The sequence below is a fragment of the Antechinus flavipes genome, chromosome 2 (assembly GCF_016432865.1).
Source record: "Antechinus flavipes isolate AdamAnt ecotype Samford, QLD, Australia chromosome 2, AdamAnt_v2, whole genome shotgun sequence".
NCBI classification, from domain to species: Eukaryota; Metazoa; Chordata; class Mammalia; order Dasyuromorphia; family Dasyuridae; genus Antechinus; species Antechinus flavipes.
In genome coordinates, this window is record NC_067399.1 from 185,850,250 (window position 1) to 185,867,166 (window position 16,917).

Consider the following 16,917-nt stretch of genomic DNA (forward strand, 5'->3'; position numbering starts at 1 on the left):
ACAACACAGACTAAAAATACTGGTAATTTTTAAATGCTATTTCCATGTGATATCCTTACCATGATTTCATTCTTCAATCATTTCTACTTCACTAGAAACTAGGTGCCCATGATTAACAATTCCCTCCCCCTACTTCACACTATCTCTCTTTCCTTTCGAGCACTCTATTAAGAGATATCTTCTCCCATTAGAATGTAAGTTCTTTTACAAGGAGGGCCTATCTTGCTTGGTTGTCTTTGTTTCTATCTCCAACACACAGTGCAATGCCTGGCACATAGTGAGCACTTAATACATGCTCTATCCATCTGTTTGCCAATTTATTTATCTATATGTTGAGGCAAAGAATTTTAGGAACGTTTGAATAGGTTCTCTAAATTCATTGTAAAGGGAATGAATGAATAAATTCTATCTCCTTAATTCTTCAGACTAAATGATTGAACCAACTTAATGGCTCATGATTCAAGATTGTGTTTTATAGATTCAATTTCCTATGGATTCCAAAGAAAGGTTACTTACCTGCAAAGAAAATGTCATGCTCTTCCTTTAGAATTTTAAAGTATATTACTGCTGTTAATATAATTTCTCAAATAATACATAATACTGTACACAATATATAAATGAACCTGAATGTAATATATATTTTATTATGTCTAGAAAAAATCAACTATGTCTAGAAAATAATCCCCACAAAATGAGAGTATTTTGTTTCAGAAGTCAAAGAAAGATCTTATGGAATGAGGATAATGAGGGCGTTTGCTTAGTGTGTATGTATGTGTGTGTATGTACATAAGTATGTGCATATGTTTGTATACATAGTGTTTTAAAGCAACAAAAATACATGAAAACTAGAAAAAATTAATAAATATCTAAAATTTAAAACACATAAAAAGAAATGTTCATGTGAATATTATGATTTCTTTTAGAAAATACTTTCAAACTGCACAAAAGCAAACTAAATCTTAATTTACACTTTTAAAATATAAATAATGATGGTGTAAGCACATATTGACAGCTGAATGTTGTGCTTTGGAGATAATTAGAACTGTTGGTGACCTGGGAATCTTTTAAATAATGTGAATGGAAGTTTTAAAAAATGTTAAAATTTTCATTTAATTTAGGTATTAACCTGAAATGAAAAAGATTAGAAAAACTCTCTAAGGTCCCTTCCTGCTCTAAAATTCTATGATCATATTCTTTCAAATATTTCAGTTTTCCTTTTCTTTAGAAAAATTTTTTGTAAAATTTAACATTTTATAATTTCTGAATTATCCTGACTTTATTTAAATTAAAATCAGTGAAAACTGGTCATTACATACATATCTTTCAAGTGCCTTAATATCTATTTCTAATTTAAATCATTAGTTAGGTCTACATAGTAAAATAAATTTCCATTTATGAAAAGATGTAGTTAGTGTCCCTTTACCTCAACAGAATATGATTTCCCCAATGAATTCTGTGGAAAGTAAGCAGCAATAATATTATTGTTTCTAAATAAAGTCAGATTTTATTTATCAAATCAGATAGCAGCTAACAAGTTTAGAAAGCTTAAGAGATTAAAATATTATTTTCATGAGAATGTGATGAACTTTAGAAAATATTCATCTATATCACAAAAGTAGAATTTTAAAAACCATCTGTAAAGTGCACAGAAATTGATTTTAAATGAATTCCTCCATTAGTTATTTGCTATTTTTGCAAGTAAAATATTGACATATATACAGTCTCAAAAGAATTGTAATTCATGCATTACTCATGTACCTCAACTTGATATAATTATTGGCTGTATAACTGCAGAACACAAACCTGCACATTTTGCAGAAAATACTCTTATGGGATAAAAGGAGTCAGTTTTCTTGGCTCATGTCCCACTGCCAGAAATGAAGTACATATGTAACAGTTAGCACCAAGAACCTTTCAGAATGCATGAAGAAATAGCTAGCTCCATTGGTCCAAGTTCAGCAAATGCAAGAGACTCTGCAAAAGAAATAGCTAACAATTTTTCTATTATACACACATGTATATGTGTAAATATGTATGTATACATATATAACTCATTATACCACAAGTACACAGGATTTCAGTTAAAAAGTATTAATATAATATTATGTCAACAATATATTGTTTGGTACTAGTTGTTTGAAGGTCATCTACTTATTGATCATTTTGTTTTAAAACATGCTCTTTTTATAGAATACTGTTACAGATTATACATTGATTACAATTTTTACCTCAAATTTTTATTGAAAAAAAGTAATATAAAAAGCTACTTTGTTAAAATACATAAAACATGCAGATCACTTTGGGGAAAAAAAAAAAACAGCTGACTTATGAAAGCAAACAAGCATATGGACTGATATGTATTCCCTGTCTTTTCTAACTGTTACAAATTTTACTCTGAAATATATAAAAGAAAATATAAATAAAGTCACACATCTGAAAACATGTAGGAATGTTTTAAGAACTGTTAATAGAAAGTCTTCTTGCACTATCCCATATGCTGAATTTTTAGCATTTGCAAATTCTTAGTTTAAGAATGTCTTTAGGATGATTATGTCACAAGAGCTTTGAAAAGAATGAATTGATGTAACCAGTTTAGCATTATGAGCTACAGTAGCAAAAACCAACACCCCCCCAAAAAAAAAACCAAAAAAAAAAAATTGCGCATTTTCTTGCACATTACAAATTATTAAAAGAAAGAGCTTCAACTTTGAAACTTGTTCCCATAGTGCTTATAATCCCAATTTGCAGCAGAGAATAAAATAGACTAACTTACAGAGTAGCCGCCACTACTATATTGCACATATTTTCCCTAAATACTGTGCTTTCCCTTTCCACTCCCCATCAGTATAGACACAGCTTCAATCATGTAGTCTATGATTTAGTCAAAAAAGTATCAATTGCAGACTCCATGACTGTTAAATATGCTGCATTCACTTTTATACATTTAACAGAGGAATCTGCCAGACCATAATAGAGGAAACCAACTCATCTTGCCGCTGTTGCTTGGCTTTTTTATTCACCCTTCGATGCCCCTGTCCTCCACAGATGACTAACACTGAACTTGCCTTTGTTTTCTTGAACTGGTGATTCTTCCCTTTATTAAGTGCAATATTTGGATCTTTCAAGAGCTCATAAATGGTGCTGTCCTCTGGTCCATGCTCCAAAGAATTGGACCCGTGAGACAAAGTCAATGATCCAGATGATGATGACAGGTCACTTTTTTGGGTGATGGATCCCACTGAGTCCCCTAACCAAACTGCATTGTCAGGGGTGCTCTGACTTAGACAGGAATTAGATATCTCATTTGGAAGAATGTCCTTCTGGTCATCATCCTGAGGTTCAGAGTTTGGAAGCAGACTATTTCTGGAATGACTTGTGTTTTTTTTGTTTAAAGCTGGAGCCATGACAAGAAATTTCACAGGGCCGTTATGTGCATGATACGAAACCATACCTCTGCCTGAGGGGAGAAAATACATATTATTAAAGTAGAGAATATTATTGCCTTTAGAAGTATATGGATATTAAGCAAGTAAGAATTTCACTCCCATTTTCTGTAAATAAGTACCTTTTACAGATATTGCTAGTATCTTCCTTCTGTTGATTATCTCTAATTTATCCTGTATATGGATTGCTTGTACATGGTTGTTTACATGTTGTTTCCTTATTATACTGTGAAATTCTTGAGAATAGTGACTGTCTTTTGCCTTTCTTTGGCTATCTGGCTCTTAGAGTGTCTCTACATATGAATATAATAAATCTTGTTCATTTGACTTGACTCCTTTGATCCCTACCCCAATATCTAAATAATTACAGAGAGATATTCAATTCAAGTCTAAGTGTTCTTAGCTTATATTGTTATGAATTTGGGAGATAATAATAATTTGAATAATTTAAAATATGGAGATCTGAAAGAGATAGAATACCAAAATATTGTTTGTTTATGGCTCCTGAGCTCTAAGTCTCCTCAGAGGCCATAGTACAACTCTACTATTTGACACAGGAGGTCAAGTAGTCATTCCAGTAATAAGCATCAGAGGTGGGATTTGAACCCAGATCCTCTGACTTCAAAGCCAATATTCTTTTTTTTTTTTTTTTTTTTTTGCTACTTTTTCTAATTTGACATCAAGGATGTATATAGTCTGTTGTGGAGCTCTAGATTAAATGTAATTGAGAAATATTTAACAAAATAAATACAAGTATAATATAACATGGGTAATATTAATATGTAGGTTTCAAAATTAAGATTTAATTTACAATTTAGTGGCCCATTTCTATTTGACTTGGACAATACTGGTCTACAGGACTGCTAAAAAGAATTCCTAAATTATGACTTCTATATAAAAAAATCTCCACTGGCTATCTATTCAATTCTTTTAGTTAGTATTTAAAGAGCTCCACAACCTGGCTCCAACCTACCTTTTTAGCCTCCTTATACATCATCCTTCTTTATTCACTCTGTTTTCTAGAATCAAAAAATGTTTAGCTTTGTGAACTGTAGTTTTATATGTAAACCTGAACCACTTCAGTTTTCATAAAGATCTTCTAAATGATAGTATCACACAGCCATATGGCCGGAATATTACAAATCTTTATTTTCTTTGAACAATAGAGATTTCTATCTTATTGTCTATATTACTTACTCTCATTTCTCTATAATAAAAAAAACTTGTTTTTTCTATGAAATACATGAACTGCAATATGTATGTGTGTGCACATACATATATACACATTATAGTTCAGAGGCTTTGCAGAAAAAATATCAGTTTATACATATATGTATATTATATGTGTATACACATATGTATACATATTTATATGTATATATAATTACTTCATTTTCATGTGCTTTACTTTTAATATTCCTAACAGTACAAACTTTTATTATTTCAGATGTAAATGTAATCCATAATTCTGTAATTGCTGTAAATGAACCCAATAATTCAATCAACACTTATTAAGTATCTACTATGCACCACTGAATCAACAAACACTTATTAAGTGCTTAATATCTCCAGAGAGCCAAGCAGTCAACTTTTCCTTTTAATTTTTTTAAACTCTTAAACAATAATCATACATTGTCTTAAACTGTCATTTTACAACAAAAGATGATATAATTATATGAGATACTATTTCATAGAAATATTATTAGAGTATACTTCAGAACACTTATATGAGATGAAAAAACGCATATGCTGAAAACTTATAGTCTTGAGAATACAAGTAACATACAACTATGATTTAGGAAATACCTGAAAGTATTTTCTGGGAAACAAAGAAGAAGAATATGGTGGGGAAATATAGGATCATAGACTGTGAACTAGAAAAGTCTTTCCAGATAATCTAATTTAATTCCTTCATTTTACAAAAAAGGAAAAAAGAATCAAGAGAAGTGATAAATGTCATTCAGGTGTAACTAACAGAGCCAAAAGGTGAATGTTATTCTTTAGATTCAAATCCAATATTCTCTTCATGTTAGGAACTGTATTTGAATACTTAAATGAAAGTCAGGTGGATTAGGCTTGATTTTCTTGCAATACATAATAGAACTAGAAATAAAGGGTAGAATCAAATTGTAGCTCAATAGAAGGATATAGCATAAAAAAAATCAGAGTGAAAGTGAAATGTATTACATCAGAATATATTAACAGAAGAGCTGGTAATCTGTTCTTTAGTCCTTTCTGTCCCACTAACTTTTTATTATGTGAAGTTGGGCAAGTGGTGGACCACAGTTTTTAACATTTGTAAACCAAGAGATCTAGATTAGAGGATATCTGAGCTTTTTCCTAGCTCTTAATATACCACAGTGATTTTTTTTACTATTTTTATACAAAATATTTACTACCAGTAAAATTAATTTGTTTTATCTTCAAAGTTTTTATCCATTCTATTAAATAATACCAAGAAATAAAAAACTCACTGTTTTAACTGATAAATAAAAATCAGACATACACACATATGTATATTTGCGTACATACATATATGTGTGTGAGCGAGGTTACTAATCATAGGATACTAAAAACTCTATCAATAAAGTATAATCTGTATGAAGCACGCAAATGAAATATTTTGAAATTAAGTGTTTCCTCAAATCTAAAAGTATGATGTAGCTACGAATTTTTGAGGCTCTTCACTTACCAGTCACTTTGGGAATTCCTTGTAAACGAGGAACTGGTAGTGATACAATGATTCCCAAGTTTGTTCCGACCATTAATAAACCATGACACACAAGCAGACTAGTCACAGATACCCGCTGTTGCCCTAAAAAAAATTATCAATGGCCTGAGATTATTTCCAGTTACAAAGTGTGATGATACATTAAGCTAGAATAAATGTAACATGAATGTATTTAAGCAGACACAAATACACACACACACACACACACACACACACACACACACATATAGAGATAGTAAAGAGAAAGTAATTGAAAGATGATGTATTAACAGTTTGGGGGAGATTAAGAAAAAAGTTCAAGGAGTAAGCATCCAAAACTGTAATTTTTATAGAATTTTTAAGTTATAAGGGATCTTATAGATCATGTAGGTTAGTTCTCTCATTTGAGTGATGAAGAAACAGCAAAGTGAAAAAATTAAAGAAGTGACTTCCTAATTCCTTAGATCACTTGCTACTCCAATTGCAAAACTTCTTTAGTCTTTGGTACAGACTACTCTGCTCCTATCTCCCCATTCCCATTTTTTAGCTTCTTTTTATGTGATGTCTCTTCCATGAGACTGTGAGTTCCTTGAAGACAGGGATTGTCATACCTTTTTATGTAAACCCAGTTAGTGCCCAAAATATAGTTAATACTTAATGTTTATTGACTATGTCATTGGATTGTAGGATCACTGATTTAGAATTAGAAGGAATATTAGAGATCTAATTTAATTTTTCATTTCAGTGATGAATATGAGACCTGAAAATGCTAAATAATTTAATCATCCTATAGGTTTCAAGTGAGAGATGATTTGTAAACTTAGGCCTCTAATAGCTCTTTGAACTGTGCCCGTTTACTCAAAGTTACAGCCATTAAATAAAAAAAGAAAACTGCAATTATTTGCAAAATCTATTTGACCGTTTCTTCCAGGGGGCAGGCTTCTTTCCTTTTCTAATTTAAAGGCAATAGTATCACATTTTTATTTTCTTCACCTAATTATACCATTAATCCTATTCCTTTATTTTCACCCCAGGATTATCAGCATTAGCCACAGCAGGCAAATAATAAATAAATCTGAAGCAACTTTCCTGTGTTTTAGACCAGTGCAATACAACAACCCAATTTATCGCTATAATGTAGTAAATGGGCCCAAGAAAATAAGTAAAATTCTTCTCTTTTTTTTCCTTTTTTGTAGAAATATCTTTATTTTCAACTTTTTTTTTGGTAGTTCTAATGTAAACATGTTAGTCTCAGGCAAATTATGATTGCTTGCTCTGATACTCCTCTAAACCAATAGTACATGAGAGTAAAGAATCTGCTATGATTGAACGTCTTTAGAAATCAAAATTCATGCTCCAGAATTTTCCAGCTATAGAATTCATCCTTTTTAAAAAGCACTCTAGTCCCTCAAACATCTGACTTAATTTTTAAATATTAACATTCATTCTTAACACAAAAGCTTGTCATTTACATTTTGATTTATGAAGGTTTGTAGATTATAGAGAAAATAATGTGACTTTTAGAAATTTTGAAAGTTAGAAGATATCTTTTAATTTGCAAAGCTACAACAGGTGAGCATGTCTCTACATTTAAAAAAAATGAAAATATTGGTTTTATTCCTCTATCACAGTGGTTTGTTGCTTTTTAGAAACCATACCAATCAACAATACCAATAACTTTCATAAATATAGAATCTTTAAGGTTTGTGAAGTACTTCCTCCACAACAACACAATAATGTTAGTATTATATATGTAAGGGCAAGATTTAGATTTCACCATCTTTTCAAGTTGTGAGGGGCAAGTAATAGAGATAAAGGGATATAAAGGTTGCATCCATTTCAGTACACACAGTAAAGGGTGAAACCCTTTCAGATTTCTGTGGACAATTTTGTTCTTTGTTGAGGATATTAAATTGAAAGTAGGGTCATTTGTATCCCATGAATTAGATGAGGCTTTGACTTAGTTCACTTGAATATGGAAAAAGTCTGGAAGATAGCTAAATTGTCAATGAACTTCTTCCAGGGCATAGATAACCTCAGTATCTGTCCAGCTCTTTTGTAGAAATCAAAAGGAAAGACTTAGAATTTAAAAGCAACAGAAGCAACTGAGGAACTCTGAATTCTTGAGCCATTTGGTTATCATTAGTCAATTGATCATTACTTGGTTAGAATCAACCCTGCAGAGGTAGAGATTTGAGAAATATCCTGAAGATAGACCATTGAATAAATTCTTTCAAAAAGGAAGGCCAGGTCTGTGTTTAGCTTAGTAATCAAAAAGAAGTGACGCTAAAGGAGTAATAGATTGCCAAGACACCTTAGTCTTCCTACCTTCTATGTTGAAGATGGCAGTCATCATAGTCAAGATTCCAATAGAGCAGAACTGAAAGCTTTTTGATAATTTTAGAGAAAGGATCCCTAATACTTTCTACGTGGAACCTATCCAAGGATTGCAATTGTTTGATGGTGGAGGTAGTAAGGATTATTGTTGCCTAATGAAGCCAGCTGAAGTGAATCAGGCAGGAGTCAAACTCTAAGAGGAAATCTGATCCCAAAAAGCAAAAAGCTAAAGAAACGGAAGATATAAAAATCTATATGGAGCTGGGAGAGAAGAAACTCAGACAGAAGTGGCTGCCACTAGAAATGGGGCCAGGACTTTGGAAGTCAGATGGGACAAGTGGGTAGGAGAGTCAGACACAGACTTTTTTTTTTCTCTCCCTAACCCTTTTCCCCCAAGCATACAAACACTACCGACCCTAAGACTATAATCCTATTTCCCCCCCTCACTCCTTGTACTCTTTTTGAGAAACAAAATCTTTTCCTCTAAACAATGGGGAAAGTCTCTTTTTCGTTACTTTGTTTTAAACAATTATTTGTTGTTATAAACAATGTTAACCACAGATATTTGGTGGGTGTCCTTTTGGGATTTGTGTTTGTGAAGAAGTAATTGTAGGGGAACACCACAGAAAAGAAGATTTAAAAATGATTTGTCATAATGCTGAATCTGATAGGGTCAGAATTAAAGACATATAGAATTATAGATTCCTTTTATGCCTTTCCAGAGCAGAGAAAAGATATTCACACTGGGGAAACTCATTTAGGTGATGAATCAATAGTAGGGAAGAGAAAAGGCAAGAATAGAGTGGTTGAAACACCCTGCTCCCCACCCCCTCCCCCAACACACACACACACACACACACACACACACACACACACACACACACACCCAGTGTTAGACAAGCTTCATTATCTCCATTTTCTAGATGAAGAAAGTGAAGGTCAGAAAAATAAAAGTAATTTGCCCAGGATGATACTAATTACTATCAAAGCCTGCTTTCAAAACCAAGTCTCTTAACTCCAACTCTAATACACAAACTGAATGTCTCATAATTACTTAAACTCAATATGTCTGAAACTGAACTCATTAATTTTTACTCCAAACTTTCCCTCTTTTCTAATTTCCCTAACACTATCAAGGCAACTGGGGCAGCTAGGTGACAACAGTGGATAGAGTATAAGAACCAGAGTCAGGGTGACCTGAATTCAAATTTGACCTCAGACACTTCTGGGTAAGTAATTCAATCTTGTTTACCTCTGCTTTGCCATAAGTAAAATGAGCTGAAGAAGGAAATGGTGAGTATTTCTGCCAAAAAAAAAACTCTAAATGGACTCACAAAGAACTGAACATGGCTGAAGAGACTGAACAACAAAAATTCTTACTCTTTATATATAGTTTGCTGCAGTCCTGTCAATTCTACATTCATCTTATATATACTCTCTTCTTTCATTAATATTGCTATCATCATAGTGTAGGCTCTTATTACTCACACCTATTGGAGTGATCTACTGGTTGGTCTCCAGTAGTTTCTTCCCACTCCTGACTGTTGAAGTGATCTCCTTAAAGATGGCAAGTACAATCATTTGACCTCTCCTCCCCACTTTCAAGAATCTCCATTGCCTCCCTATTATCTCAAGAATAGAATATAAAATCCTGTTTGGTGTTCAAAACTCTTCATAACCTGGTCTTTTTCTACCTTTTCCATCTTTTTATGCTTTTTTTCCTTTTTTATTGACTAGATTTCTTTCTTAAGGACTGTACCTGAAACCAAAATCAATCTGATCCTCATTGGCCACCACCAGGTCCTAGGCCAAGCCCTAGGTCATTGTTTGGATCCTGATTGACTCAAATTGAATGTAAATAGCAGTCATTTTTGCTTAGGCCAGAAACCTTGAGAGTCTTCCCCTCCCAGATTCATTCATTCATTCATTTAGATTTTTTTGGACTAGTTGAAAGAGGAGATTCTTTGCCTCAATTGTTACTTATCCTTAATTTCACTGAATGTGTCCACCTCAATTAAACTGAGACCTGTTGAAGATTTTAGCTTAAATAGGCCCAGATCTCCCATGTCATCCAGGGCCATCTTCATTCATCCTGATCTATATCTGGTCACTGGACCCAAAAGGACCTAGGGGGAAAAGCAAAGCAGGTAATCTTGCACAGCCTCCCTCACCTAAACCAATTCACTTGTCCATCATAGCATTCCCTTCCTGGTCATGGTCTTCTTTGAGAAGGATGAACAAATAACAACCACCATCATGTTTGAACTGAGCATTTTTACTGGCTGTCCCCCATGTCTGGTATTTCTTTTATCACATCTTCTTCCTGATTTCCTTCAAGTCACTACTAAAATTCTCCCTTCAGTAAGAAACCTTTTCTAATTTTCTTTAGTTCTTTAGTACTTAATATCTTCTCCTTCAGATTACTTATAATTTATCCTGTATATATTCCATTTGTACCTGCTATTTGCTTATTGTCTCCTCTAAATAGTCAGCAACTTGAAAGGACTAATTTTTGTCTGACTCTGTATCCTAGGACTTAGTACAGTGCCTCATATAAAACACTTCATAAATGCTTGTTGAACTGATGATGACTGAAATGGTCAATCTGTGCTCAGTGATGGCCATGGTAATTATTACAAAAACTCTTGTATTGGAAATGACAAGAGGTTTTAATCACCCTCCTGCATTCCTGGAATGTAATTTTTTTCTCTTTTTTAAATGAATAAAGTAAATTAAAGTATGTCAAGTACTGATGAAAATAAAATGTACCTTCTTGTACCCAAACCAAAATATGAAACAAAATTGAGATGGAGAGAACTCTATCCTAGAAATGCTGAATTAGTCATTATTTTTTATCAACTCTCTGACAGACCAAGATAATTATGGATTTAAGATGACACCAGAGACCAAGAGGATCAGAAATGTTTATATCCTCTAGTTACTATCATGAGAAAGATGAAACATAAATTGACTCTAAGCCCAAAAAGATCAGCTTAAGTCCTGACTTAGGACATGAAAAGGTATATATTTTCTAATTAAAATTAGTCTCATAAATTAAATTTCATTGCCTTTCATGTATCAAATTTTCTTACTTTGAGGTATATAGTTCTTAGAATAGTATCAATGGATAATGAAATGATAAATTATTAGCAATTAGTTTAAATATAAATTCTGGGAACAACATTTACATATGAAAATCAAGTACAATTTCTTAAGACTAAATATCATGTTCAGAAATATGTTTCCTATTAAATAGGTCTTTAAAACTAACCTTTGAAATCCTGTAATAAATAGAAAACCAGGAAACAGCTACTTCAGAATGTATCTTCTGATAGCTTACAGGATATGGTAAATAGGATTCCATTAAAGTTAGTTCTCTTTTCTAAGCTAGGGTTTTACTATTCAGCCCTGGTCATTCGTGACATTTAGATGTTTATTGCTTGTTATCTGAATTTTCTTCCTACTTTCAGAGGAAGAAAGATTTAGTAACATCACAACTGCTGGACAGTGGTAAACATCGGCAGTTGAATTCTATTTTTAAGTAAAGTATGGAAACTATATTATTATTTTAGATATGGTAAGACCTCATTATAACACAGAAGACACCTTGAATAAATGTTGGCTATATAAGAAGTCATTTTATAAATTAGATTTTGATTTTTTTATGACATGCCCAGTGTTATTCCCACTTAAATTTTTTCTTTTTTTTTTTTTGATGTAAGAAAATCTTTACCTCTCATTCCTGCTTCAATTTTATGTCTCCATAATAGCTTTAAGCTATTCTCCAAAAACCTAGCATCTTGACTATTTTGTGGTAGAAAACTCAATGGAAACAAATGGAATGTACGCTGTACTTATGTGATACATAGAAAATTTTATCTTTACAATCTCTTTCTACTCTGTGTAGGTTTTCAGGAATTCCATGCTATTATTCTGAAATAAAGGAAGGAAGTTACTACACTTATGCAATCTCCAACCTAAGCAGCTACAGATTCACTTACAGATATAGATATATCATAAATACATACTCATTATAATATTTTAGAGACACGAACATATTTCAAAACTATACTTTTATTAGGACCATCCTAGGGAAATAGAAACACAAAGGATAAGGATATTAGACAAAAAGGCAGGGAAAATAATGAATGCTTCTTTGATCAGTTTATAACCCTGTATTATAAACAGAAATAACTTATTAAAGTTTCCAAGTCTGTTTCTCAAAGATTGAAAAATTGTGTCATGATTTTTACTTTATGTAAGGTAAATATCTCTAGTTGAAATCTTTGCTCTTCACTAAATACTTAGATGATCTGCAATACCTTTCTGGGTCTATATGCCTCACATATAGAATGATGGGGCTGGTATTCCTAAGTATTTAATATCCCAAGGAAATTAAAGACAGAAAGAAATTCTGGTTTGATGTACACCAAAATAATTCTTTAATTATAATTTCTTTAAATAACTTCTTTAATAAGAAATTCTGGTTTGATGTACACCAAAATATTCAAAGCAGTACTTTGGTAATAGCAAAGAACTAGGAACAAAGTATGCATTCATAGATTAGGGAATCACTAAACAAATTGTGGGACATGAATATAATGGAATATTCATGCACCAAAAGAAACAAGGAATATGAATAATTCAGAGAAGCAGTGGGAAATCTAACATACACAAAAACTACAATAACGTAAAGAAAAATAACAGAAGTCAAACTAATCTTATGTAATTACAATAGCCAAGGCTGGCCCTGGAGAAAAATTGAGAAAATACAAAAATATACTTCCACCCTTTCATTATAGGATTGGGAACTATAGGTGTTGAATTTTGCATGTATTATTATATACTGTCTATATACTGATTAGTTTTGCTAGTTGATTTTCTCTCTCTCTTTTTTTTAATCTTTGTTATATTTAGCTCGGAGCAGCTAATTAGATATAGAGAAAGATCCAAGATCAGGAAGACTCATGTTCCTGAGTTCAAATCTGACCACAGACACTTACTAGCTATATAATCCTGGGCAAGACCCTTAATTCCTGTTCATTTCAGTTTCCTCATCCATAAAATAAGCTGGAGAAGGAAATGGCAAACCATTCCAGTATCTTTGCCAAGAAAACTCCAAATGGGATCATGAAGAATTGGACACAGCTGAAAGTGACTAAATAACAGCAATAACAAAAACATTTAGCTCAGCCTATGAATAAATTTATATATTAAGAAATTAATGTGATGCTCTAGCACAAAAACACTAACAATAATTATACTTTTTTAAATGAATAAATTGGACTAAATGACAACAATTGAGTCCAATCATAAGAGTAATCATTCTCAGTGTCTGTTTTAGGACATGAAGAAAACTGGCTAATGATTGATAGCTAATGTTTGGCTAAGGACATTATTTTTAAATTACAATTTAAAAATATGGAAAATATGCTTTTGAAATGCATATACACAAAAGTGTTTATGACAATTAAAAAATCCCTCCCACACTTGCTTGCAAAGATGTCGCCCTTTTCTCCCTAACCAGAAGTGGAAAGTGATTGATTAAAATCCTGTAGGTGGTACAAAGCCTTGACTAGGAAGTTTTCAGCAGTACTTCTGCTGCTAGCCTGTTAGGAGTTTGAAAACCATGGCAACCATGGTAGGAAAGACAAGAGTGATGTCAACTAGAACATGGGCTCCAAATCCACAAGAGCTGGGCCAGATGGAATGGGGTGAGCCACTGAATAGCTTGAACCCCCACCTGCCCACCCACCCATTTGCTAGGTTTATAAGACTGCTTGTCACTGCTATGATATCTCATTCCCTGTGTCCCCTAAAGATCTGACCTTTTGATATATTGGCAAAATAAACTATTTTCATGAAGTGGAAAATAAATGCATGTTTTGGCAAAACAAGAATTTACTTTGGCTTTATCCCAACAACTTACAACAGAGGTCCCAATAGCAAACATTCATTTCACTAACATGTATGTTCAGTGAAAACATTTACTTCAAGGACTGTTGCAAAGTGTAAGTATGCTTTTAGACCAGTGAAGACTGTAAATAAATTTGTGGGTATAAAAAGAAGAAATCATTTGCATGTAATTCCAATGCTTTACCTTTTCTCTTGCACCAAAATAGCTGAGAACACACTAAGGCTGCTAACGAGCCATCTCTGGTATTTGTTAATGCCTAAAGAGTATTACCAACCTCAAGGTCAACAAAATATGTTTCATAACAGAGGGTCAGCCCTCAGCAAGTCTGTGAAACACACAAAGCTTGTACTTGATACCATTCCATTTCTCCTTTTTAATGGTTTCCTCTTCCAACTGCTTTGGGACTTTTGTGTCATAGCTTGGGTACATAGAACTTCCCATTATGTCATTGTGTTAAGACCCACCTTCCTTTCTAGGCAGCATTTCATGATCCAAATTTCTAGAACTTTTTTCCATATTCCACTTAGCCTATCAGATTACTTTTTGTTCCAGGTCTTATTCAGTTTAGCTCTCTCAACCAAAGAGCACCTGATAATTTAATCCTCATTAATGTGTCACTAATTGAAGTGACCTCAAAGTATCATCCCTTCAAGGGATTTACATTTCTGCCCAGGAGTTTTACAAAAACTTTTTTTTTTTCTGAACCTCATATAGTCTATCTAAGGAGTTCTAAAAACGGTTCTGCATCTTAAAGTCTTAGTATTCTCTGGGGATTAAGAGGTGAATTGATTTACCCATGGTCACACAATCCATATGTGTCATAATCAGCACATGAACCCAGGGTATCTGAGGTTAAGCATGGCTTAAGCAGACTCTCTATGCATCATACCATGCTTCCTGTCAGAGAATCTTAATGCTCAAAAACGTATTACAGGAGCATTTCTGACATGAGGGCTAGATAATCTAGGAGATATTTTTGGACCTTTCTATTATCCAAATAACAATTCCTATTATCCAAATATCCTAATATCCAAAATAACTATTCCAAATAACTCTGAGTAACCTTGCCCTTTTATCACATATTTAAACTCACTATTCAAAGTTCCAATAAAAGTCTGATAATTTAATTAAAATTTTGAACTTCCTTTTCTTTTTTTTTTCTGTAGTTACCTACCCACAGATACTACTTACAGCTTAATAAAGGATTTTCAACTTTTGTGTTTTAAGCTCCCATTGCATCTCATCATTTTCATTATAGCAACCTCCTACTTTCTTGACTCATAACCCTTTTTGGTTATTATCTCACAGACTTATGGAAACATGCAGGAGATTTTTTCCCCTGAAAAATTAAAATATATCTCAGGCTTAAAATGTGGTTTCTTGAGGTCTTGGCTAATAAAATTCTCCTTTTTAAGTCTTATATAACTTATAGCATTTTGACTATAAAAGCAGTAATTTGGAGACTAATTTGATATGAGTGACAAGGCATGAAGGTATTATTCTAGAGTAACATTAGTCTTCTTTGTCCAAGGGTAGCTACTACTAGAAGTAAATATCTAACTTACTATCTTGTATAATAAGAACATCTATTGATCTCAAAAAAAAAAGTATAGAAATGCATTTTAAATAAAGATAGAAAAAGGTACACATACTCTTTTTTCTTCAATGAGAAATAACATTCTGTAAAAATGATGCAGCATTAAAATCAACATGTACTGGGAAAACTAATTTAAACATGAGGCAAGAATGGAGTTCAGTTCTCAAATAACTTTTCCACTTTTTCTGTGATTAACATCTGTATTGGATAACAAACATTTTTCTATAAATCTCTAGTGCCCTTTGACTCTTAATAGTCAAGTAAAGAACTTCTGTGGCTCCTTTCAGAAAATGCTTACATAATTATTTCATTTCATCACCACAAATCCTCATGAAATACACAAATGAAAAGTATTATCCATTCTACAGATGGGAAATCCAAAGGACAGAGAAGTTGCGGCAGTTTTGCAAGAGTACTTAGCAAAACAATGAGGATTTCCTACCACCCAGAAGTACTCCTCTCCATTCTCATCCTTGACTAGGTTGCCAATAAAGTCTATTATAATGATTCCCCTTGTGGGCGAATATTTTTATGTTTACCAGAATCAGTTCTTATGCTACTAATTAAATTGCCTCTTGAATATCTTATATAGATTTTTACTATGATGCCTGTAGGCTTTCCTGCTTTTTTGAAAACTAGAATGTAAGCTCCCTGAAAAGTGAGACCACCCCAAGGCAGCTAATGTGTTGCCAAGAAGTTTACAGAAACCTGAATCATATTTAACTTAATTGCTTACCAAAAGAACATTAGAAAGAGCATTTTATTTGGAAGCAGGACTTAGGCTCACATTCTTCATCAGACATTCACTATGGTATAAGTAATGTTGATATGGTTATATTTTGTAATAGAAATTAAATATAAGTTGTATGAGTTTGAGGATACCATACATGAGTATAAATAACCAAGTATACTT

The 16,917-nt window shown here is 32.7% G+C and overlaps 1 protein-coding gene across 4 annotated transcripts in view; it reads right to left on the reverse strand.

The window, feature by feature from the left end:
- Positions 1-1,478: 1,478 nt before the first annotated feature.
- Positions 1,479-16,917, reverse strand: part of ARHGEF10 (Rho guanine nucleotide exchange factor 10) — a 221,909-nt gene continuing 206,470 nt past the window's right edge. For all 4 annotated transcript variants that reach the window (XM_051976003.1, XM_051976002.1, XM_051976004.1 and 1 more), the window contains 2 exons: positions 6,136-6,258; positions 1,479-3,457 (listed from right to left, as the gene is read on the reverse strand). In XM_051976003.1, coding sequence (XP_051831963.1) covers positions 2,937-3,457; positions 6,136-6,258 — 644 coding nt within the window. In that variant the 3' untranslated portion in view covers positions 1,479-2,936. The remainder of the gene's footprint in view (positions 3,458-6,135; positions 6,259-16,917) is intronic.